The sequence below is a fragment of the Phascolarctos cinereus genome, unplaced genomic scaffold, assembly GCF_003287225.1.
Source record: "Phascolarctos cinereus isolate Bilbo 61053 unplaced genomic scaffold, phaCin_HiC Scaffold_1;HRSCAF=81, whole genome shotgun sequence".
Lineage (NCBI taxonomy): Eukaryota > Metazoa > Chordata > Mammalia > Diprotodontia > Phascolarctidae > Phascolarctos > Phascolarctos cinereus.
The window spans coordinates 83,252,505-83,279,522 of NW_027555514.1; the positions used below are offsets into that span (position 1 = coordinate 83,252,505).

The 27,018-nt window shown below is 37.8% G+C and overlaps 1 protein-coding gene across 1 annotated transcript in view; it reads left to right on the forward strand.

Annotated features, from left to right (window-relative positions):
* Positions 1 to 27,018, forward strand: part of PTPRN2 (protein tyrosine phosphatase receptor type N2) — a gene marked incomplete at its 5' end in the record, with an annotated part of 1,499,790 nt that overhangs the window by 1,319,615 nt on the left and 153,157 nt on the right. Inside the window, one exon of the mRNA XM_078149736.1 lies at positions 866 to 1,078. Coding sequence (XP_078005862.1) covers positions 866 to 1,078 — 213 coding nt within the window. The remainder of the gene's footprint in view (positions 1 to 865; positions 1,079 to 27,018) is intronic.

A 27,018-nucleotide genomic window follows, 5' to 3' on the forward strand; every position in this document is an offset into this window, starting at 1 on the left:
TCCCACTACCACCTCCCCATCTTCTACTTCCCACACTCCAAAGAAAGAAAGAAAGAATCTGAAGAAGTTGGGAACCTTTCTGTTGCTTCTTTTTTTTTTTTTTTAACACTGTGGAAGATTGAAGTTCAAGACTGACTACCACCACCCGCTTTTCTTTTAATTCCTTCTAGGCAAAGTTAAGAATGGAAAGACATGTGCAGTGTCTGAGTAGATCGGTGGAAGACACAAGAATTTGTATTCATTAACTAAAAGGAGCAATGACTTGAAGGAGTTTTCTTTCGAATACAATTTTGAAACTAAGTGAAAAACACTTTTTCAGGAGGTGAAATCATGGAGTCATAAGGATTTCCCATGTTAACTATATTAATAAAAAAGAATTAATAACATCACTTCCACATACTCTTGTGTACAGAATATGTTGTTTTACTTTTGTTCTTAGTTTTAGCCCTAGGATTATATTTGAATAGTCTAGACATTTGCTGTTCATGAGCTGGATAAATTGCCTCAAATTGCTCGTACCTGTTTAAAAGAAGTGAGCAGCCACTTTATTTGACTTATGGAACAAATTAGCTGCCAAACACTTGAAGATTATTTAGCTTGAAAAATAATACTACCATTAAAAATTATGCATTTCATTTTCCTCTCTCAAATATTTAACTCTGTAACAAAGTACTTGGAATCAACTTTTCATTCTTCTCATTTGAAGTTCCATTTCCCTCCTTCACTTCATTATATTTTACTGCTAACTCTGCATTATGCTTGCATTTAACTTTGCCTTGAATGCTAACTTTTTTTTTTCTGGTTTGGTTTTAAGAAGTCATGATTTACTGAGTATTGATAGACTTTTTCTTCTTTTTTTCTGCAGAAAAGTAAATTAAAGCTTTTGCCTCATGGAGTAGAGCAAGAAGACTCTACTAAATTCATTATCCTCACCCTGATCTCCATTGCTTGCATCGTTGGAGTCCTCCTAGCTTCAGGGGTCCTCTATTGCCTCCGCCATAGTTCTCATCACAAGCTGAAGGAAAAGCTTTCAGCACTAGGAGCTGATTCAGGCTCAGATGCCACTGCTGCTTACCAGGTAAGAAAAGATTTTTTTTTCACTTACACATTTTTAATTTATCAGCTAGTTAAACAGATTAGTTGAGTGGTTTAAGTCACTTGCCCACTCCCAGCAATTGTTCCTGTATTCATAGTTAGTTTCTTTGATGACTACGATGTGAGACTTCTCATTAGTATTCATGTAAATATATTATAACTACAGCTTTACTGCTCTATATTAATCTTATGCTTGTTCTTGGGTATTCTCCTGTTAGCTGTGAAAGCTAGTTGCTAATTAGAAATGTGGAAAAAATACAATCCATGAATTATGTATTATCTATAATCTTTCTTAGTTTGGCCACTATGAATGAAAAGTGCTGGAGATGCATGGTAAATTGGTTGTGTAGATATTTGAAGATGTCTCTTAAATCATCAACTTGCTCCAGGTCTTCTATGAAAAGCTCCTTTGACCCGATCTGTTGCCACCTTCTGCCATTATTCGAATAAAGTGAAATATAATGCTGATAGATGGGAGGTAAACCAAGAATTCTCCATGAGAACAATGGTAGCAGCTGTGTGCGAGTAATACAGAAATATTACAGGCAAATCTGTGAAATAAATCAGTAACCAATGGGAATATGAAGAAGGCAGGTTTAGAACAATTGGGCATTAAACAAAAACCCCACAATATTTTTTGGAGGCTTTGCCATACATATTTCACAATTAATAATGATCTTTAATGAAATTGTGCATTCAACTCTGTTACTCTAGGAACATAAGCATGAAGCTTATGGTCGGAATAGTTGCAAGTCAGGGCATTTGATTTATTTTCTATAAAATATAATAGGTATATTTACATATTTGGGAAAGTAATTTGCTCCATCAGCATTTTTAAAAGTTTCATTGAAATGGATATACATGTGATTTTTCCCCATCATATTTTATGCTTTGCTTCATTGGGTGACGTTAAGAGCGGAATTCCTTTTAAATAGTTCCAAATTATGAATTAATCAATTAGTTATCATTCCATCATCATAATCAAACTGGGTATTAATTAGTAAAGATTACTACTGAAAAATATGAGCAGGGTGCTACTTTCCTTCTTCAGAAAGGACCCTCCCCTTCCCACCTCCAGTAACTCCTCCTTAGATGGAATCCTCATGTTGCTCCAAAATGTACTTCTTTCAAATGGGTCTATAGCCCTATAAGCCAATCCAACTCCGCAGCTGTCACATGGGACCTGATATGTCATTTTCAACACACTGAGATATATATGTATATGTGTGTGTGCTAGTGTGTTTGTACATGCGAATATTTGAGTGTCTTTCAACTGTATCCAAAAGATAAATTTCCTTTTTATTTCAAAATTTTTAGCCTTGCCATTGTTTTTAATAAAGCTAGAGATCCTTCTAAGGTAGTTATAAGCATAGTCGTTGAATTCTTCTCTATAAAGGGGTAAAGTATGGAAAATGTCATTTCAGTAAAGTGGCTCTCAGCTCTAGTTCAAAGCAGAAGGAAAATCACTTTAGAAGAAGAAGCCTTAAAAATGTCACATAAAGAGACTGGATTCATCAAGAAATTTCATTGAGAAAGATCATCAATATATGAAACCAGGTCTTCCAGAGCTCAAATAATGTCAATACATTAATAAAATACCACACCAATTTTGTTCTATATGGGAGACAGAGGAGATCATGCTGATGTATAGTTGTTAAGAAACATGGCGTCCTTTGATATGTTTTGAAATTCAAATATCAAAAATTGATGAAATGGAAAGATTGAACATGCATGCAGAAATGCCTAATTTTTAAAAAATGCAGGTTAAAAAATGCATACTTAAAGCTGAGTTTGTGATAATTAACAGAAAAAAAAATCTTCCAAGTGACAGCTCTAATTAATAGTATCTGTAATTAAAATCGTGCCCTTCCAGCAGGAAAATTGTTTGAATTTCTTGGAGTGACCTTTTTGCCATTCCTCCTGGGGGCATGGTGGTTAAGTTGATGTTGATTTTATAATGAGCTCTGGTTTGTTTAATAAGAATCTGTAATCCAGACAATAAATGAAATGTGTGCTTTACCTCATTCCAGATTTATAAATACCTCTCCCTTACCTCCCTGCCAACCCCCCACAACTTTCCCTTATAAGATTTAGGAATCTATAGAGTCTTGGACATTTTAGAATGGGATCATTTAAAGCCTTCCTGCTCATTTTCTCAGTTTTTTTTTTAGTGCTAAAATCTCTGTCAGGGAACAACTTGAATTAAAAGTGGATGAGTTTAATCTAAGTAAATATTATGTATGAAATATTAGTGCTAGGGTTTTTAAGAGACTAGGGCAGAGGAGTTTCCTCTGTTTTTATAAAGGATAAGAAAGTTTAATTGTTTTATTACTTTAAGAGCCAACAGAGCAAAATGCTAAGGAGGCCCTTTAAAAAAAAAAACTTGTGGGGGACAGGTAGACAGTGTTTATTTTTTAAATCAAAACTGTTATATACTCATTAAAGTATGTATATCTGGTCTGGTTCTCATAGATGGAGCCATTCAGTCCACCTTTACATTTACAGTGCCTCAAAGGCTTTTCAAAAGTGTTATATTTTTTAAAAAATAGAGTTCTCACTTTCCATAAGTTTTAAAGAAAAGATCCCCATCTTAATCTCAATGTTTCATTTTTTTAAATTTCATTTTAGAACTTAACTAACTAATTTAGTAAGAAAAGCGTGATAATGGACAGGCACTAACAGAACCCTCACCTGGCTTACACAGAAAATTGAACAGTTTGAATCTCTGCTCTGTTTCATTGACTGACGGGGAAGTAACATTAGTTTTCTTCGTGGTTAAAGGAAAAGAAAAATTAAAGTAGTTTAAAAGTGACATCTTGGGATCTAAACTTGGCAGGTAATAATATGCAAATGTTATTACCAGAGATATTGCCTTTTAAAGATATAGACGTTCTCTACTATGTCTTATGTAGGATAAAATTAAAACAAGAATTAGTCATCTTCCATAGAAAAGTGGTGAAACTTGGGGATCAACTTTCATTCTGCCTTCTTCATCTTTCCTGCCCCTCAAGGGGAGTTCAGTTCCATTGCTGGTGCATGTGAGTCAGAAAGGAGAGCAAACCCTGTTACCGCCAAAAACGGCACAAGCATTGTTGTCCTCACAAGACTCTTTGTAGAGGGAGCTGGGAGGCAACTTGGTCTGTTGACATTGTATCAGCTCTACATCTGTATCAGGAGTTACAATGCAAATCTGACTTAGGCAACTCCCATGGATGCCATTCTCAGCCCATGTAATATCCATGCAGTACACGTAATTCGTAGTATGGGGCTTTCAGGCATAGTGACACTTAGGCAACATTTCCCAACCATAGCTGAGAGTAGCAATTTCTTAAACATAATTGTTTCAGAGCAACGTGTGCTAAGGTTGCTGTTCTTGTTTACAAATTAGGCATTTTACTGATTCCAGAAAATGCTATTGAGTGTAGAGATAGCTGTTCCTTCTTTTAAATGAACCATTTAGCTAGAGTTAAGTAGACAGAACCTAATTTATAAAGTATTTTTTGGTTATTTCTTTGTTTCATTTCCCCATTTAAAAATCAGATTTTTTTTGACAGAGCTTTATCCTTTTGACACTTAGCAAGACACCCCGTCCTGTCAGATAGCCTGTCAAAGCTTAATTTGATGAAATTTGAAATAGCTGGATGTATTAACCTTCAGAAAAGCTGGGGCTTTTATAAATATAACTATTTCTTAGCTGCACAGACGTAGAGGAGCTGTAGTACTTCTCTCTACTGTTTTCAAGAAATGTCTATTTTTTGCTTCTAAAGGAGAATAAATACTTGTACTTGTGATGACACTTATACCTCATCTGTGCTTGTAAGATATTTTTGTTATTTACTTCTGCTAAAATATTTTCTTCCAATTGTCTTAGTGTGTGTCACTATATCTGCATTGCACGCACATATATTTATAAAACATGACTAATGGAAAGGCGCAGATTGGTCCCATGTTTTGTACGTGCAGTGTGTATTTCACATTTTATTCTGTTTTATTCTATTTTGATGTGTGGTGATTAGCAAAAGCTACCAAAAATAGGGCAGTTGGTTATTAAAAGAGATTTACTTTCTTTTTCTCCACTGATTTTTTTTTAATGTTACTCCCCTTACTCTGATGCTTTGATCATCTTTGAACAGCAAATTTAGTATTCTGCTAGCCCACTCTTCCATCCATGACATTAGGGCAGAAACTCCTGAGGAATTTTCAGCCAGTCCTCTTTTGATGGTTTATTTCACAATACCGAGCAGATTTTTCTCGTGTACTTTGAGGCCTTTGGAACCTAACCCACAGAAAAGCAGGCATTCAGGCTTTGGGGACCGCCTGTAAACAGAGCCTCTAAGTGCACATCTTGGTTGTCACTGCTCCCATTAGCAAGTGATTATTAATGTAATGACAGTGTGCATGGTGATTGCTGCTATTTAGGGATGCTCCATTGGCTCAGGCTGATGTATTTGTGATTCCAAATGCACCCTGACTTCTAACCTCTGCATGAGGGAATGCTGGGCTGTACAAAGAGATGTCATGTCACAGGTTCACTTTGTATCCTGGGCTTTGAATTAAGAGAACCTTCCTTTTTTATCCAAGTGATTTTAATCTTCTGGCATTTCACTAGTAATCAGTAAAATGTGTGGCATGTAGAGTTGGGATGCCCTTGATTGAATTAGAAAACAAAAGTTAGTTTTTGTTAGACTTCCTATCAGTTCTCTATGAATGCCTATTTCATTTTAGCAGTACACTTATCTTAGGATGCCTTTTCTTTCCTTGCTTTCTCCTTCTTTCCTTCCTTTGAAAAATCTTGAAAAACTCTTCAGATAATTTTGAGGTCCTACAAGAATAAAAGATATTCATCCTAAAAATGAAGAAAATATGCCAAAATAATTTTTAAGGAACCATTTTTTTTCAACTAGTCAAAATAATGCCAAAAGGTTAGAATTGATTCTTTTTTGCACAAGTAGCAGATTATCAAAAATTCTTAATCCATACCACTCATTTAGTACTTATCACATATTGAATTGTGGTGTTAATTTTCCAGGTGTGCATAAGTTACTATTTTCCCAAACAGACTGTTAGCACTTTGAGGCCACAAACCATATTATGCATCTTTGTATCCCCCATAGCACTCAACACTGTGCCTTCACATAGTAGATAGTCGGTAAATACTTGTTAATTGATTGCCTGATACATAATTACACATTGAAAGAAAGTATGATATTCAAAGGCTATGAGATCACATTTAAGGGAGAGAGCCTCAAATTCTTACCTTTGATGGGAAAGTGAAAAAAGAGTACAGTATACTTTCCCTGTGTACTAAGAAGACATTTTTATATTCATGTATGTTCATTTGATTTAAAATCATATTTAGAATCATCAATATTTGGGGGAGAAGGAAGAGCGTTGTTTGCAGATTTCTGAACGAGCTCGATTGACTCTTCCAAATACCTTTTCATTCAGGAATCTAGCTTTTCTTGATGACACCCATTTGTCATATTTTCCTCATCAGTCATCAGTACTCAAGTATTCAGTTCCCAAATACGTGGACTGCATGAACATTCTACAATTTGGCCCATTTAAAATGTTTCTGTAAGGAACAGTTCCTGTGATGCCTAAATGCTTCCTCTGGAGAACTCTGAAGTCTTGAAAGATTTCCAAACAAGTATTAAAAAACAAAACTTATGAAACATGTTGCCTCTTCTAATGTCAGTCCACAGTTCAAGTTCACAGAATGTCAGTGGCTTAATTTAAAATAACAGATTACTCAGCAAGACATTTGGAGACTCCCAAAGGATTGCAGTACCAATACATAAAAGTTTGAGAGGTCCAAATTCAATAGGAGTTTCTTTTTCCCCCTTGAGATTTCTGGTGTCAGTAAGGCAGTCTTTTATTATTACTTAAATTAAAGTTTTGGTGGGGAGAATAAGAGTTTTGCCAAAATGACTTAAATGGAAATAATTTCTGAAGAGAAAGTGGTTGTTACTTATATGGCACAATTTGAGTGGTGCTACTGGGAAACATATGCCTGGTTAACTTGTCTCTGTAGGGGAGTTGCCCTATTGTCCATGATCTTTCTTAATTTCTCAATTTAAGAATATCTCATTAGTTTCTGTTGAACACATACTTGATAGTTCACTAGACACTGTGGAGGAAGTCGAAGTAGTACAGAAGCAAAAGCTATTGCCTCTGCCATCAAGTAAGCCAACACACATGAAGCAATAGAAAGCAGTATAACTTAATAAGTAATCAGCTCCTATTTTTGTGGTCTACGCTGTAAGTTCTGTAAGAGTTCCTTTGTCAAGGCTGGAGAAGTCAGTGAAAGCTTCAGGAAAAGATATGACTTGAGGTGGACCTTAAAGGATGGACCAGATTTTAATGAGTTGACATGCAGTGGAGAGAGCGCTAGGCCTGGAGGCAGGAAGACTCCTCTTGAGTTCGAATCTGGCTTCAGATACTTACTGGCTATGTGACCTGGGCAAGTCACTTAACCCTGTATGCCTCAGTTTCCTCATCTTTAAAATTAGCTGAAGAAGGAAATGGCAAACCATTCCAGTACCTTTGCCAAGAAAACCCCAAAGGGGGTCACAAAGAGTTGGATACAACTGAGACAACTAACTAACAAACAACAACATGACACATTGTGGAAGGCCTTCAAAGCCAGGCAGAAGAATTTAGATTTCATATGGTAGGCTATAGGTAGCTAACTGAAGTCAGCTTTAGAGAGGACTTCTGCGTAGGATAATAGATTAGCCTAGATGACCTCTCTAGAATTTCTTACTTCAATACATCAAGCATCCATGATTTCTTTGATTAGTATGGATGCATCAGGAGTCAGCCTCCCCTGAAGCATATCAATATAACCCTTCTACCACTGAGCATTTCTGTGGCTGGAAAATTCCTAACTTTGTAGCCAACCTGATGATAAGCCTTTCTAGAGTCTTGCCTAGGCTGGGCCTTGGATGACAAACACATGGCCATAAAACCTAGATATCTGTCATCTTTCTCACAACTTTAAAATTCTATGAGAAGCTAAAATTTAGTTCCTTAGTGACACCTGCTTAAATGGATGTATCTAGTATGTGCCTTCTCAGCACAGAAAAATAAAAAGAGGCCAGTCGTCTGTGTTCTGGTTCTCTCTGGCCTTCTTTCTGGCTAATGTGTTTTTATCTCCATGTAGCCTTGTACTTGATCTCTGTTGTAGTGGCCTGCTCAGTGCTCAGCTAATTCTTTCCCCTTCAATCATATGTAGTGTGTGTATATGAGTGCGTAGCACATATATGTGTGTGTATATGTATATGTATGTATATACACATATATATCCATATATATATATATAGATCAGACCTATATGCACACACACACACACATATACATATATACGTGTGTGTTTCTGTGTGTGTGTGTGTGTGTGTGTGTGTGTTTTCCAAGCCAAATGCCACCTCATTCTGAAGGATTCCCTGAGAAGTCAGGTCAGTTTTGGAGCTGATCTCAAAGATGACATCCATTCTATAGGATGGTCTACACCTGGTATGGAGAGCAAAGTACTATTAGACAAAGCCTTTATCTGATGGCAGTCTGTATTTAGATAGATTCTAGGATTACCAGGTGAAACTATAGAGGAGAAGGGCTTAAAGAAGTACCAGGATTGGGAGGGAAGAAGGGAGAGAAGGGAACAAGATCAAACAAAATGGAATAGAAGAAGAAGATTGGAGAGGAGGAAGATAAAAATGAGATAACGCTGAGGAAGTATACCTCAGTAAGTATAATGGCGCAATAAAATGTATCACCATTCCTAGCAACCTAGCCCCACTCAGCTTTTTCTTTCTCTTCATTCTCATTCACCATTATGCAACTTGAAGGTAAGGGAATAAAATCTATTCCTCCAGAGGAATCCTATACCCCTTTGGTTTGTTATCCCTGTCTCTTGTGCTCAACCTGAGAAATCACTAGAATGCTTGATGAGAGCATTCTTCAACTATAGATTCAATATATGTGCATTGACGAAAACCAGAAAAAAGGAGGTCTCGATCAACAAATGTGTGTGTATGTATGTATGCATGCATGCATACATGCATAATACTTGCCATAGTCAAATTCAGTGTCCTACCTCCAGCCCCACTCCCACTCATGGAAACTCTAATGCATAATCTCTGTAGAGCATATTCCAGTGGGTTAGGAGCACAAAGGGAAATAGATAGGAAATGTCCATCCAGGACATTTATAGAATCAACTATACATCTACATAAAATACTTTTTAAAAAATGCGTTATACTCCATTGGGCTCTCTGGCTACATTATAACACAGTAAATGTTATATATAATGTAATTATCAAGGCTGAAATACATAGAGCAGCAGCCTGTCAGAAAATACTAATGCCTGACTTTTAACATAATGTATATACCAGACATAAAAGAAAGTAAGAAATTATAAAAGGTGGTAGAATGAAGGATAATGGCTTGACCCTCAAAGGAACATTGAAGTTGGATATTAAAAAGAGAAAAAGCCTCAGTAAAGCCAATTACACAATCAAACCAGAAAGGGTCAGAGTGACAAAAGTGGTTTCCAAATGCCAGCCACGAAACACTTTAAAGCTAGAGAATGGACTCACTGAATGTCCTCGGAGCTGGACATCCATCCTGACCTGACGATGAAACAGTATATTGAGTGTTTCCCACAAAGCCATGGATATTCTGGAGTTCTCTGTTACTGTCATCTCTCTAGCACTCAACATGTCCTTTCTCCTTTCTTTACCTCTTTTCTAACCTTGGCTTCTGGAAAAAATGAGCTCTGTAGTCTCTCTCTTGTGTTCTCAGATTCTTTCATGGGTTCTGGTGGCTATGACTACTGGAGTCAAGGGCACTCTCACAGAGTGGCCACTGCAAATATTTGATAAGCTGTCCTTGACACTTGATTCGTGCTTGAGATATGGTTGCTTCAGGGAGCCTCAGGCAGCTCTGGGAGCTATGGATTGCTATATTTTGGAACTGATCTAGAAAGTCATTTTCTAGTAGGCTTGTTTTCAGTTGTCTCACAGAAGTGATCTAAGAACATTCTTCTGAAGCAATAGTGACTAATGTCTTACAAAACTCTATTTTTAAAACCTACAACAAAATAAAAATAATATGGTCTGGTTTCCTTTTTCCTGATTGTTTCAGTGTTTAAAAGTAGGATTCACTTCAAGGATCCTAATGAACTAATCGGCAAATATTTATTAAATACTCACAATAGGCTGATAGATTTATTAGAAAGGACCTTATCATGCAGTCCAACCCACTGTTTTACAGATGAAGAAACTGAGACCCAGAGAGGATAAGAGACAGGGAGTGAGTGGCAAAGATGAGATTTGAAAACTGCTCCTCTAACTTAAGAGCTAACTTCCTTTCCACTGTTCTATGTTACTTCCTATTCACTAAGTTTAATATACTATGCTAAGTTCTGGGGATCCAGAGAAGAATAAAACATAATCTTTGCCTCTAAGGAGCTTGCAGTCTAGGCAGGAAGACAAGATACACATATCCAGACAATTAACAATGCAAGGCAATATATACTGAGTGCCAAATGAACAATTCAGATAGTAAATTTATATATAGCGAGAGTTCAAAGGAAAAATATTACTAGAGTATTACAGGCTAGACTGATCAAGATTCACAGAGGAACTAGGACTGGATCAAGGTCTTGAATGATTATGCTGTTTGGAGAAGAGGGAAGGGGAGTTTTTGAAGTGGTGAGCAGAGGTGGCCATGTACCAGGCAAGATTAGTCTTGTTGAGAGGATTTACTCAGGCAACTGAGGGAAATTTGGGAAAGGTTGAAGCAAGACGTGGAGGGCCTTCAGGACCTAATAAAACTGAGATAATTTTAGTGATAAAGTAGCTTGAAAAGCAAATGGGTTTTGTTATCTTAGATCAGTACTTTGTGTATAGAAATATACATGTATGTATATATACACATATATGAATTATGTAGCCATTTGTTTTTGCTTTGTTGGGTGGCATATGGATTTACCTATGAGGTGAGCTAAATCATATTCTTCCTTTTCACTAGTCAGCAATCTGAAGTGTTTGTTGCTGAAAATATTAGAATGCCCATTGGGGTTTCCTTAATCTTAAAATAAGAATATGGATAGAATACAATGGAGAACTACTGAGACTGAGGAGGAAACTGATACATTTTAGTCCATAGGAAGGCCAGATGATCCGTGTTTGGTCTACACAAGGTATGTCTCTGTCAGAACAGTGCATGATACTGTTAGGAAAACATTCCTTTTGGACTAGGAAGGTAGTAGTAATGGGAGATGACTCTTTGAAAATAGTTTTATTTTATGTTGTAATCAGCCTTGTATATACAGGATGTCCCTGTATGTATGTATATATGTATGCATTACACATATACACACACATATATGTATGCATGTATATATGCATGTATGTATGTGTGTGTGTATGCATATAGGTATATATGTGTACATATATATAAATATATATATATATAATATATATATATATACACGTGTGTGTGTGTGTGTGTGTGTGTGTGTGTGTGTGTGTGTGTGTGTGTGTATGAAACCTTGGAGCAGTCAGTAGTCAGCAAATCCGAGTCCTTAGAAAAAATAAATTTCATAATTTTATTATCAGGCCAAATTTTTTTAAAATACAAAGTTATTTATTATGTTTGGGGGAGCTCAGCATTGGCCCAAATATAAAATGGCATTCTGCAGTTTGATAACAACTACAAAATACAAATAAAAATACAAAAAATGTTGACAGTCAATGGATGCCAGACACTGCATGTTTTTTTGAATTAGTATCAATTTGTGTCTATAATTAGAATCTTTATCATCAGTAGAGTCTGGATTGAACCTATAAGAGAGAAATCTCATTATTTTGTGTTTATTCTTTTTCAAAGGCAGCTGAACTCAGTAAATAATAGAAGAATATCCCCAAATTTAGGCTTTACACAGAAGGACAGTAGATTTACATGGAAAGACAAGAAGGTCTGGAGTGGGAGGAAATAGAACCCAGATTACATCATAAATTAAGATGGTTAATTGAATTGGGTGTTGTCTCCTACAAAGCTAAACTGCCTCACTTGTTTCTGGCCTATTATGCTTCGTTTATCAGTTCTGTTCAACTCTAAGGAGAAAAAAAAAGTGCTAACAATTTAACCCACTCTAGAGTATAAAGATGTGAGGAAAAAAACTAAAAAACTCTTTGCTTAATTTTTTTTTTACCTTGAACATTTCACATTCAAACTGTTAGTGTAAGAGTATATATTTATTCTTTTCATGTTTCCTTATTCTGTGTGGTCCAATTGCTCTAGATGTGAATTTGGGACATCTTTCATCCATTGATCTCAAATCTCTTGCAAATGCCAAAATACTAGATTAGAGGTGATATACTGCATATAATAAAAACTGGTCCTAACTTTTGGGAACAACTGTGTCATCAGACAAAGGAATGCACTCATCATTAGAAGGCTGACACCTCCTCCCTAACTTCCAAATGTGACACTTTCTCCATTTTTCCTCCTCCATCCATAGGGAAATGACACTTGTCTTTAGCTTTGTGTTCTTTTGGGAAACTCTCATGTTAATGGTACATTTTTCTTGCCTTATGGTGAGCACATAGTTCAGTGCTCCAGTAAGGGACAATGGTTTGAGATGGAACAATTGGTTCTTGGAAACTTTATGTTTTCTGAAAATGGAAATGTAACTGTCCATGGCAAGCAGTTACAAAAGCAGCCACAGATGTATACAGGAAAGGTACAAACAAATACGTGGGCATCGTTCACATTCCTGAGTCAAGCAGAAAGGAGAAGTCAAGTGGATACCTGTTTTCATTTATATATATGAAAATGGGGGTTACATACTGCATATAGTAAGAACCGGTATTAACTTTTGGGGACAACTGTGTTACTTGATAAAAGAATATTCTCATAAGTACAGGGCTGACCCCTCCTCCCTAATTTCCCAAGGTAACCCATATGTGCAGGTGTGTGTGTGTGTGTGTGTGTGTGTGTGTGTGTGTGTGTGTGTGAGAGAGAGAGAGAGAGAGAGAGAGAGAGAGAGAGAGAGAGAGAGACAGAGACAGAGAGAGACAGAGACAGAGAGAGACAGAGAGAGGAATGGAACACTAAGCTACTAAGGATCATGAGAGCGGAAGCCATATAGCTCAAAATTGTATTTAATATCATTAGCTTTTTATTGAGTACCTACTAAGTGCAAGGCACCACATCAATAGATGAGAGAGATGCAAAGATGGATGAGATATAGTCTCAGACTCCATGGAAGTCTAGTAGGGAAAGATGCACTGATGAATAAAATACAAAGGGGAGCATGGAAATGAATGAGAGGTAATAGAAAGTGTTAGTGGAGTTCATAGAGATGCTGACAAGTTAAGGTACTCTTTGTTTGAAGTTATCTATCTGGAATGTTTCCTTTCCTTAATTTGGTTTTCCAAGAACCCACTTAACTTGTGCTCACCCTCCAGCTTCTCTGAGTGCCCTGGGCCACAGAGGTTCTCTCCTTTCTTGCTCAGTGAAAGTATGGACTTTATCTTACTTTTGAATGTCCTGCAGTGCCTATTGAATGATGCACACACAGTAGGTCCATACTGAATATTTGTTGGAAGAATTCATGCAGGAGGGAATGAATATAGTCTGCACCATCAGTTTGGCACTTAGCATATGCTACTTTTTCTTGTTTGTGCTTTTATGTTACCATCTTATTTCACAATGAGCTTTTCCGCTTGTTAAAGAAAAGGATGCTGTGTTGCACATATTTTTATTCACGGTCCTAACACAGTGCTATGATAATAATAAGCAAAGTTTATATGGCCGTTTATAATTTGCAAAGTATTTACATGTATATTATATAAATATATGTTATATGTATTATATACATATATGTTATATAAATATATGTGTATATAATACATATTGTCTCATTTAAGCTCACAATTACCCTTTGAAGCAGTCAAGAAAACTGAGGGTCAAAGACGTTCCATGTTTTGCTTATGGTCATACAGTTAGGAAACATCAGGAGCAGGATTTGAATCCAATTTCTAGCACTTCCATCTCTGGCCTTCTTTCCATTCTACCCCATTGCCTGTCATGTAGTAAGTATTCACCAGATATTCAATAATAATTATGTAGAGGTCATTTAAACCAGCCTATTTCCTTCACAGGAACAATTGTCTCGGCTGCCCAAAATAAGTGATTATTTCATCTATTACTAAATGTAATCAATGCATGGATATCTTACAATTTATCTTAGGATATACCACTCACTTAATGAATTAGAGAGAAAATGAACCCCACCATCTCTAAATGCACAAAAGAATAAATAATAAGGAATTCATCTACATGGGAAAAATTCCCTTTGTCAGAAGAATTTTCTTTTTGTTGTTGTTATCGTTCATGTTACCTCAAACCTTTCACGACTCAAGTACATCCTTCACACAGCTGCCAATGTGATTTTCTTTAAGGAAGGATATGACCACATTTTCCCTTGTTCCATAAATTTCAGTGGTTCTCTATTACCTGTAGGCAAAAATATATACTGCCATGTTGATCTCTTAAAGCCTTTCTAATCAGGCATTCCTCTATATTTCCAGCCTCAATACATATTACCACCCCCCCCCCCGTGAGCAGTGTAGTCAAACTGCTTGTTTCTCTTTTTGTTTGGTTGTTGTTTTTTGTTTTGTTTTTGGTTTGGTTTTTGGTGGGGCATTTGGAGTTAAGTGACTTGCCCAGGGTCACACAGCTAGTAAGTGTCAAGTGTCTAAGGCTGGATTTGAACTCAGGTCCTCCTGACTCCAGGGCTGGTTGTCTCTCTGATCCTGCACACTTGCATGCCATCTACCACCTCCATGCCTATGTTTTGCACTGGGTATCCTCCATATATTTTCTTTTCACCTCTTATGATCTCTCTCTTCCTTCAATACACAGATTAAGCCTTTCCCCAACTGCTAGTGTTCACTCTCCTTAATTCCCTTGTATTTATTTTCTTCCTGTTTATTCTCCATATATTTACATAGGTTCTTTTTGTCTTCCCTGACAAAATGTAGGCTCATTGAAAGGAGATATTGTTTCATTCTTTCTATTTGTCTTTGGAGTGCCTGGCATAGTGCCTGGCACATTATGGTACTTAACTAATCCTTATTGATTTATCGATGGATGGATGGATGGTGATAAGATCCTTCTTTCTATTTCCACCACCACCATCTTAGTTCAGTTCCTTAATACTTTATACATTACCTTTTAACTGGTCTCCCAATTGCTTATAGCACAAAATTGTATTCAATGCTTTCAGCCTTTTATTGAGTACCTATTAAATGCAAGATACCATCAAAGACCCTTTCCAGGTCCTCCTTCATGCTACACCCATATTATTCTTCCTAAAAATTATTTTGATCATATCATTCCCTTGTGCAAACCTTCAATGAATCTTTGTTGCTAACAAGATTGAGTTCCAGTTTCTTTACCTGGCATTCATCCCTCTGCAACCTGGACACCATCATACCATTTCAGTCTTCAAATCTTCTGTCTTTCTTCTAAACAAAATCTTTGTTCCAGACAAATTAGTCTACTCACTATTGCCCCAAAACATACCTTGTATTTTCTCTACCTTTTTACCTTTGTTTTACAGAATCATTCTTTTTAGAGTTGAAAGGGATCAAACGATGCAGTGCCCCTTATTTTACAGGAAATTAAGGTCCAGATGGTTGAGACTAGTGTAAGGACATAGCAGAGCCAGGTTTTGAAACCAGATCCTCTGACTCCAAAATTGTGTTCCTCCCAAATAGCCAGGCTGCCTTGATCGCTTTCCCTCCTCTGAATAACTGTGGCATTTTGTCTGCATTGCTCTGATGTACTTAGGATGATCAGTTTTGTATCTTGGCTACTCATGTATGTATCTCATTTTTGTAGAATTTAAAGATGGAAGGCACTTTATTGCGCACCTGATCCTCAAATGAATGTCAACTTATGGATTAAGATACAGCTTAGTGGATAGAGACTAGGTCGTGTTTGGTCTTCAGAGCTCTTGTATCAAATACAGTGCATCCCCTGCTTATTTCTGGTTTGGAAGTGTGATTTCTCCATGTATATGACTCAGAAAGAGCAAATTGACCTCTACCAATGAATATCAGCAACTTTTCTACACTGTACAGTCTTAGTGAGGCAGTGAGTGAGTTGCCTTGTGTTCCACCGCCAGAATGTGCCAGAAGCCAGAACCACAAAGGCTACCCCTTGTTGTTATTGTTTAGTTGTTTTAATCATGTCCCAACTCTTCATGACCCCATTTGGGGTTTTCTTGGCAAAGATACTAGAGTGGTTTCCTTCTCCAGTTCATTTTACACATGAGAAAGCTGAAGCAAACAGGATTAAGTGACTTGCCCAAGGATATACAGCTTGTAAGTATCTGAAGCCAGATTTGAACTCAGGAAGATGAGTCTTCCTGACTGTAGGCCCAGCGCTCTATCCACTGTGCCATAGTAGCTGTTAAGTAATGGTTGTTGAATTGGACAGCACGGAGTCCAGCCCTATCAGTTTTTCAGATGAGGAAACTTAGGTCTGTACCTGTCTTGCCCAAGATCAAATAGATAATAGTTTCAGTCATGTTATTTCCTTTGCTTTGAATGTCCTTCTCCTCCTTCTTCTTCTATCCAAATTCAATTTGTCATTTAATGCTTAGCAAAAATATGACCACTCTTGGAAGTTCCATTAATCACCTAAGAGCAATGTAGACTTTCTTTCTTTGTATTTACTTCTAATTTGCAGTACTCTGGACCTGTATAATTTCTTATTGTAAACTATGTGGGGACAGGAGTGTGTAATATTTTTCCCTGACAGTGTCAGCCAGCAGTCACTAATTCAGTGCTTACTATGTGCTAGGCATTTGGAAGAGAGCTGTATACAAAGAAAAGAAAGCAGTCTCTACCCTTGGGGAGCTTGCACGTTTTACAACGTTATAATCACTAGATGTTTTATACAGACTCAGAAGGTAATCTGCGAGGCGAAAACACTAATCACAGGGAGTTGGAGAGGAGGACCTCTTATAGGAGATGAGATTTGAGTTGAGTCTTGAAGAAAAACAGAGAAATTAAGAATTGGGGGTAAGGAACAGAGAACTTGCAGCATGGAGGACAGACAGTACAAAGGTATGGAGGTGGGAGACAAAGTGCTATGTTCAAGGAGCATCAAATAGGTCAGTGTGGCCTGACCACAGAGTCCACGGGAAGGATAAAGTATAAAACATAAGAAGACTGGAAAGTAAGAAAGGGTCAGATTATGAAGAGTTTTAAATGTCAAGCACAGGAGTTAAATTTCATTATGGAGGTAATAGGGAACCATTAGAGCTGGGGCAGGGGGAAGGGAAGGAGTATGCTATGATGAAAGAACATTTTAGGAAAATTGGCAATTGGGTGGAAAATGTCTTTGATGAGGGAGGGACTTAGGACTGTTAGAAAATGTCATAGTGGTCCAAGTAAGACGTGATGAGCGCCTGAATGAGGGTGGCGCCGGTGGGATTTGGAAAACTGCATGTATGTGAGAGATTTTGTGAAGGTAAATAAGACAAAATTTGAGAATAGATTTGATGTTGGGGTTTGTGAGAATGAGGAGTTGAGGATGGCTTTGAGATTACAGGCCTGAAACCTCCCAGGTGACTGGGAAGATGGTGGTACCCTTGACAGTAATAGGGAAGCTGGGAACAGAGGAGAGTTTGGGGAAGAGATAATGAATTCTGTCTTAGACATGTTAAGTTTAAGAAGCCTATGGGACGTCCAGTTCAAGATGTCTAAGAGGCAGTTGGTGAAGCATGACTAGCTTCCAAGAACATCTAAGGCTAGCTATATCAATCTGAGAATCATCTGCATAGAGATGGTAATTGAGCCCATGGGAGCCGATGGGATCACCAAGTGACATGCCTTGCAAGTATGATGTGCTTAATAAATATTTGTTGAATGATTGGACTAAGGCAGTTCAGTTTCTTCTCAAACCAGAGAAGAAAGAATATAATCTTGATGTGAACCATCTAGAACTCAGTCCAAGACTGTGTTAACTTCCTACTTCCTAGGGCTTAGCATGATACCCTACATTTGATATATGGCATTTGTTTAAGGAGAAGTTTACAGTGTTTGTGGGGGAAACAAGAGGATAGGAAAGGGACACGAGGTTTTCATAGCAAAGTACTGTCCACACCTTGATATCAGACAGCCACAGAAGGGGAGATGATCTCTTTCTTTATGGACTTGCGTCTTTCAAGTGGCCTGAACCTGAAACAGAAAAGCAGAGGAGCAAAGCCTATGGGATTTCTGGAATTTAACCTTATTCATGGGGGTCAAGTTGAATCCATGGTCTTCCTAGGTGTTGCTGATCCTTTGGGAATCTTAAAACTTAATTGTACATTAAGTCATCAGAGAAAGGAGCTGGAGAAGTTCAGTGTGTATTCATTCTTGGATTGGACTCACAGAGGTCTCTGGCAGGGACATTGTACATTGTCAGCTGGCAATCCTACAGGATGCTGTGCATCTAATTAGAGATACTCACTTCCACTCTCTCTCTTTTGTCTCTGTCTGAAGCCAAACTTTTTCAGTTTCAATTGATGTCTGAGAGATTATTCTAAAAATCCAAGTAAAAAATATTTTTATAATAAAGAAAATATAATGTTTTAAAGAACAACTTTGAGCTGTCATTTTGACTATTGTAAATACCCAAATTAACTACAAAGGACATATGAAGGAATACACTATCCATATTCAGAGAAAGAACTGATAAATAGAAATATGTATAGAAGAGTTTTACACACACACACACACACACACACATACACACACACACGTACACACACAGTTGTGTCTAATGGTAGCCATCTCTAGGATGGAGGAGAAAAAAAGGAGAAAAAAGAAAATTACATGATAACTTTTTTGTATATTTGAAAAGGAATAGCAAGTTGTACGTAATAGATTTGCAGTTTCATGTGCAATCATCTTTTTCTATTCTATGTTATGAAATGCTTGTTTTATTTCTTAAGTTCAGAATAAAATAAATTTCATTTAGAAAAAGAAAACATATGTTGGAAGCTGTCAACTGCTTATGTTTTTTTTATTTGTTCAATTGCTTTTTTCCCCTTATCTCTATTTGGAGCAAAGAAAATGGCTGGAATGACTTCTTTCTCTCCTAACACAAGAAGTTAAAGCAAGAATAGGAACGAGAATTCTTTCCAACAAGAAGTTGGGTGGGCAAGTCAACAGACATTTACTAAGCACCCATTACGTGCTATGCACCGTGCTATGCGCCCAGGCTACAAAGAAAGGGAAAAAACAGTCCCTGCTCTCAAGGAACTTACAGTCTAATGGGAGAGACAACATGTGAACTACTATGTACAATTAAGACATAGGATAAATTCAGATTAGTCTCGGAGGAACAGCACTAGGATTAAGGGGGGACAGAAAAGACTTCTTGCAGAAAGTAGGGCTTTAACTGAGACTTGAAGAAAGCCAGAGAAGCCAAGTGGCTGAAATGAGGAGGGAGCGAAATCCAGGCATGGGGGACAGCCAATGAAAATGCTCAGAGCTGGGAGGTGGAATACAAAATACATAAGATGAACCTTTTCATTTTTAAAAGTAGCTGAGGTGAATTATGTGTAGCAGTAGTTGTGTATTAAATATATACACACACACACACACACACACATATATCTGTATGTATGTATATATTTAGAATCTTTGAACTGCAAATGACCTTGGAGATTATCCAATATCTTCATTTCATCCACAAGAAAACTGAGGGCCAGAGAGGTTCAATAATTTGCCAAAAGTTAAATACATAGCTGATGATAAGTCTAGGGTTAGAATATAGTTCTTTTGGTTCAACATTCAGTTCTGTTTCCATTAAACCGTTCCCACAGTTGGGGCAATGGACAAACCCAATGGCCTATTTACTAATTTTCCCCAGAATGCCATATTATTTGTGTAGGTGTTTATTTCTTATTTACAGCCTCATGAGCACTGGGCTGACTCTGTGAGAGCAGAGTATATATATATATATGGTAGATACCTACTTCAGGCTGAGTATTTCAGAAATACAGTGACTAGAAAATAGTATCACCTAGCAAGAAAGCTAGCATGATGCAGTGGACAAAGAGTCAGAAAGACCTGAGTTCAAATCTTGACTTGTACGTACCGGCTTTGTGACCCTGAATAAATCATTTATGCTCTCACTGTTCTAGGCAAATCTCTAAGCCTGAAAGTTGCCAAGAAGATACTAGCATGCTTTGGTACAGGGAGTTTCTGCATTTTGGATTTCCCTGTAGTAATGAATCACCGATCTAATCTTGATCTCTCTCATTCAACATGTAATTTTGTATGACTGGCCATAAGAGCAATAGGAGTTAAGAGAAGACTTTAAGGTAACATTGTGGCCCATAGTAATCAGAGAAGCCTTTAGAATGTAGTAGATGGACCTTGTAGGATTTGAATAGTCAGAAGAGAGGAAGGGATGTCTTACCTCTAGACTATTCTGGATTTAAATAAATTATAGAACATAACTTTGATGTATCTAGGCTAATTTTTTAAACATAGCTTTACAGGATTGTTTTGAGGAAACATGAGATTAGAAAATTCCACCAGTGTTATTACGTCAATATTATTTGTGGTGGAGCTGTTTTGGTCCATTTAACAATTCTGTGAGCCTAAAACAATCCATCGAATAGTTTTACTGTAGAAGGATAGGTTTCCAGATGCATAAGGACTCGTTTATATGTCAAGAGTGGGGAGGAGAAGGAGGCCTGAGTTGCCACCTCTGACTTAAGATACATGATCAATGCCAGCCCTGATGGCAGCTCTCTAAACCTGACCCTAGGAATAACTGGAAAGAAACATTTGGATTTTACTCTGTGTGCATGTGTGTGAGATGACCATCCGTTAAAATAAAAAGTTATCAAAGCATTACATTATTACTCACTGTAAAGCTTATTAGACTGTGAAATAGTATCCCCAGAGAAGTGATGGAGGCCACATTGCTTGAGTCATTTAAAATTATATGGGGCAGAGCACTTACCACTCTATTGTAGGAATCAAGTCCTTCTCTGGGTTAGTTTAGGGGCAAGGTCACCTAATAAATCTACTCTATCTTTGGCCTCTGTGGGATTTCTGTTCCTCTGTCATTCAAATGTTACTTTCAAAAACTGGAGTAGAAATGTTCTTCTTATTAAGTATGGAGGGTGGCCTAGCAGAACAAAAAAATTGGACTTAGAAATTAGAATCAAAAGAGACATAGGGTGTAATTCGGCCTGTGATACCCACTAACTATGTGTGGGGGGAGTTCTCTTGGAGGCTCTGGACCCTTCATCTCCTTGTCTATAAGATGAGAATGGTGATGCCTGTCATACCCGATGCCTGTTGCACCTACCTCCTAGGGTTGTTGTGAAGATCTAATGAAATTTCATATATACACATATATTTTGGGGGGGTGTCTCTCTGTCTGTATCTGTCTCTCTGTATGTGTGTATATGTGCACATAGAAATGTAAAAGTGTATTGTGTATATGTGTATGCACATATACACATGTGTGTATATATACAGGCATGCATATAAAAATACGCATACGTACATATCTATCACTTTGAAAATCTTAAAGTAGTATGTAAATAGTGGCTATGATAATGTCATAAACCATTCTTTGATAATAAAAGCCTTGTTGACTATATGTGATATATATGAACACATATATGTATATATGTACACACACATATGTACACACATATAGGGCAGCTAAGTGATGGAGTGGATAGATTTCTGGCCCTGGAGTCAGGAAGACTCACCTTCATGAGTTCAAATCTGGCCTCAGATACTTACTAGCTGTGTGACCTTGGGCAAGTCACTTAACCTTGTTTGCCTCAGTTTCCTCATCTGTAAATTGAGCTGGAGAAGGAAATGGCAAACCACTCCAGTATCTTTGCCAAGAATACCCCAGACGAGGTCATGAAGAGTCAGACGTGACTGAAAAGACTGACAACACATATATTTCTCTACCTGTATTTGTTTCTCTATGTGTATCTAAATGCAAACTTAAGCCTTGTGACGTGGTGAAAGGAATGCTGAACTTGGAATGAAAGAATCAGAGTCTGAGTCCTAACAGTGCCCCTTATTGGCTATGTCACCTTGGACAAGTCACTTAAACTTTCTCAGCTTTGGTGTAAACTAGACGTGATAATACTTTTACCGTCCACCTCACAGGGTTGTTGTAACAAATTGTTCTCTGCAAATTTTAAATGTGAGTTATCACTTTTTTTCCCCCAGAGCAATTTTAATCAGATACTTTTTTCATAGAGAAAAGACTCGCTGCAGTCTTTCAAAAGATCTGTGTTTTCCTTGGTGTGGGAATTCCCTCAACTAAAACACATAGTGAGCTTCAGCACTGACTAGAGTCAATCAGTCAATGTACGTAAGCATTCATTAAGCACCTACTGTGTGTCAGGCACACTGCTACGCCCTAGGGATACAAATACCAATGTAAAAGCGAGCTGGTTCCTTCCTTCTCGGACATTGCATTTTGAGTGAGTATAGGTGGGTGGAAACAAAAGGAAGAGAAAATTACATGAATTGTGGTAATCTCCCAAATTTATTTCCTGTGCCAAACTTTCTGATTATGAGCCTCTCCGAGTCTTCAGATGGCAGCCCATCTTTGTGGTTATTTACAACTTTTTAGATAGTAGGGCCTGCTGGGAATTCTGCTCCATTTTTCATAGCCTTCCTGAATTCTGGGCTACCTCCGTGCCATCATGAGGCTTCAGAAGAGCACTTCAGTGAAAGATGAATGGAATTGTTGATATAAAATCACCCTGGTAACCCAAATCATTTGATACTTTTTCTGTGCTAATTGCTAGCATTATGTTATGTTATAACATATCATGTTATATTACAAATATATTATAATCAGCTAATAGCCTATCCTGAGCACAAAATTAGTTCCTTCTAAGCCATATTTAATTTTACAATGCACTGAAAATGTGTGAGGGTGTAACTATAATGAATTAGGAAAGAAATATGTGAGGGAAATAATTTTCTTTTAAATAATCCATACATAACTAAACCACCACATAAATTTTGTTAGGGTACAAGTTTCAACAGTAAAAACAGACTTGGCATTCTATAAGTGATTAAGGCTCACCCAATAGAAGTTTGTCCCTTTCCAGTATTTTCCTAGTACTTCCTAGTACCAATAATGCAAGAAAATTGGCCTTTATCCCTTCTCAGCATATCATAATGAACTCATTTTAGGGTTTTTTTTTCTATTTCAGTGCCCATTTATTCCTTAATTCACCCTATTACTACTAATTACATCCTCCATAACACCCTAAAAATTCCTCTCCATCCTTTGTGGTTTTGCTTAGGCAATATGCTGCTTTGTTCCAATTGTTCCTTAAAGGTGCAAAGAGGTATTTTTTAGTCATTTCAGGTTTGATCTTTCTTTTGGCAGAGTTTTAGAATGACAGGTCCTTTCTCTCAGAGTGATTCCCACTCTCTGTAATTTTCCCTCATCAGATGCAGAGTTGAGAAATGAAGCATTTGCATTATTGTGTGTGACTGAATTTCTGCCCCTACGTTGCTATTCAGCTTATTTTACGAATTGCATTATAAAGTGTCAAACATTCAAAGTCCCACCCAGAATTAGGCCAAGACCCATTTTCTATTTTTGGTAGTTAAGCATGTACTTGGGCTCATTGAGAAAGAGATGCTTTAGGTATCAGAATCTCAATCTCTCTCTCTCTCTCTCTCTCTCTCTCTCTCTCTCTCTCTCTCTCTCTCTCTCTCTCTCTCTTTCTCTTTCTCTCTCCAGCATTAGTTCATGGCCTTACTTTTAAGGGAATTTACCCTGGAAATGTGAAACTAGGTAGTGTTGAACAAAGTTTACATCCAGTCTGGTAGTTATGAATGTTCCATTGCTGCACCTGATAATCTTTCAATCCTGAAGGCATGGTTGGCAAACTCTGTTGGATGGGAAGATGCAACTCTGAGATTTATGTGTTGGCATCAGGCAGCCTGAATACACTTAGGAGTAGATGGATGTTTTCTCTTACTCAGGGCCTCCAGATGATTTTGAGTGTACGGAGGCAGCGCCAAGCTGTGCAAAGATCTATTTTTGCCTTTTCACGATAGAGGGGATTGCACACCCTGTGTTTAGCCAGTCTGTGCTTTGCCTTGTTTGATAACTACCACACTGCTTAAAGAAAGAAGCAGAGCCCCCATATTGTATCTCTGACTCCTTTAGGATGAAGTGAAACATTGCTGTGTAGGAGTGCTGTGGTGAATGTAGTGCTAGAAGAATTTTTTTAATAAGAAAAATTGCTCCTATTTCCCGCATAAGATTTCCTTTGCTAAATAGTTGCCATTGAGAATTGATCTGAGTAATGCTCCAATGCCATCATTTCTTCCTATAGATGATGTGCTTCTGTGGAGTGCATGGTCACCTATGACCATCTATGACATGTTGATTAGAGTGAAGGTGTGATGTGGAAGGAACCACAGAGTCAGGAGAATTGGAACTTCATAGCATTCCTGCCACTGACTGTGAGACCTTGGCCAAATTATTTGAATGAATGAATAAGAAAGCATTTATTAATCTCTTCACATGTGCCAGGCACTGTGCTAAGCTCTTTTTAAAAACAAAAACACGACAGTCCCAGCCTTCAAGAGACTTACATCCAATAAAGTAACATGATGTAAATAGGGCATGGTAACTGTGGGAAAAGACATGTTATGATTAGAGATGTCACAGAATGGTTAGTTGAGTTGTAGATCAATTATATATACTTTTTGGACTTCTCATTAGATTTGATAATTGTTCCCAATGTCTATGTGGAAAGGGAGGGATACATGTATGACCATATGGCATCAAGCTTCTATCAGTTTGAGCTTCCTCCAATAAGGGGATTGGGGCAGGTGGTATCTAGCATCCCTTACAGCTCCAATATCGCGTCCGTATTTGAGAGGTTTGTCAAAATGGCACCTCTGCTCTTTCTTCCTAAACCCATCTCTCCTCATAACTCTTCTAACTTCTATTGAGGGCACCCCTACATCCTTCTAGCCACTTAGGTTTGCAGCCCCAGAATCATCCTGGAATATTCATTCTCCCTCCCCTCCAGCCCTTCTGTGAAGATGCCAAGCCTGTCAGTTTTAATGTCTCTCATATCCATCCTTTTCCAAGCATTTGTACAATCACTGGACTTAAGAGTTGACAGGGACCTTAGATGTTATCTAATTCAATTCCCTCATTTGATAACCAAGAGAACTGAGGTCCAGAAGGGGTAACAGACTTAGCCAGGGTAACAAAGTCAGTAAGTAAAACATCCAGCATTTAAACCCAAGTTCCGTGACTATAAATTTGTCACTGCAGTTTCAGCACCTCTGCTCTCCCATACCTCTTCTGCTCACCTGGCCTCATCATCACCTCAGGACCTCATCATCATCACCTCTCTTGGTCTTTCCTACTTCATCTCCTTGCTTCCAGTCCTTCCTTCCCCCAGGTCCATCCTGCTCAGCTGTTAAATTAGTATTCCTAAAGCATAAACTCTACAATGTTTTTCTCCTGTTCCAGAAGTTTCAATGACTCACTATTACCTCAAAATTCTGTGTTTGCTATTTAAGGCCCCTAACAGCAGCTAGGTGGCACAGTGGGTAGAGAGCCAGGCCTGGAGTCAGGAATACTCATCTTCCTGAGTTCAAATCCAGCCTCAGACACTTACTAGCTGTGTGACCCTGGGCAAGTCACTTAACCCTGTTTGCCTCAGCCCCCTCATCTGTAAAATGAGCTGGAGAAGGAAATGCTAAACCACTCCAGTATCTTTGCCAAGAAAACCCCAGATAGGATCACGAAGGGTTGCACATGACTGAAAATGACTGAACAACGAACGTCTGTCTACAGACTTTCTTTCTAGACTTATTTCACCTTATTCCCTATTGTATGCTCTACATGTCAGTTGAACTGGCTTGCTTGCTTTTTCCTGTACCCAACATTCCATCTCCCATCACCATGTCTTTATATAGGCCTGAGATAATCTCCTTCCACACCTCTGAATCTTGGAATTCCCATTCGGTTCAGGTGCCTCCTCCTACGTTGATTCCTTCCCACTCCCCAGTTTTTAGAATTCTCCCTGTCCTCACTCCAAATTATTTTAGTATATTCTCTGCATTTGCTTATCTGTTGATATATAATATCCCCTCAGTAGAGGGCAGAGACTGTTCTGTTTTGTCATCATATGGCATCATCTGAGCCTAGCACAGTGAGTTGCACATAGTAAATATTCAGTCAATGTTTATGGCACATAATAAAATAGAATCGATCATAATTGATTTTGTGTACTCTGATGGGCTGAAGTTTATGCTCTTGGATTTGATCAACAATTCTTTTAACCCGCTATTGCTGCTTGAATAATATTTGTTTACGAAATATAGAGACACAGTGCAATCCCTGTTGTGGATTTCAGATCCTCTACAGCATGACAATTCTAGGAAATTACTGTAAATAGTATGTTTCTCCTGAAGAACTTTTAAGTGCTTTGCTACTGCTATTTCACTGATCCCCTCCCATATACATATGTGTGTGTGTGTATGTGTGTGTGTGTGTGTGTGTGTGTATATATATATATATATATATACATATATATATATGTACATATACATATATTCATAGGAATGTGTCCATCTTATAAATGGAGAAACAGATAAGTTGGGGTCTAAAGGTCTGAAATTTCTTCCTGAAGATGTGAAGTCATTAGACCAGTCAGTATAGTAACTCTTTTTTTTGTTGTTGTTCTTTTTTTTTTTGCTAGGCAGTGGGGTTAAGTGACTTGCCCAGGGTCACACAGCTAGTAAGAGTTATGTGTCTGAGGCCAGATTTGAACTCAGGTCCTCCTGAATCCAAGGCCAGTGC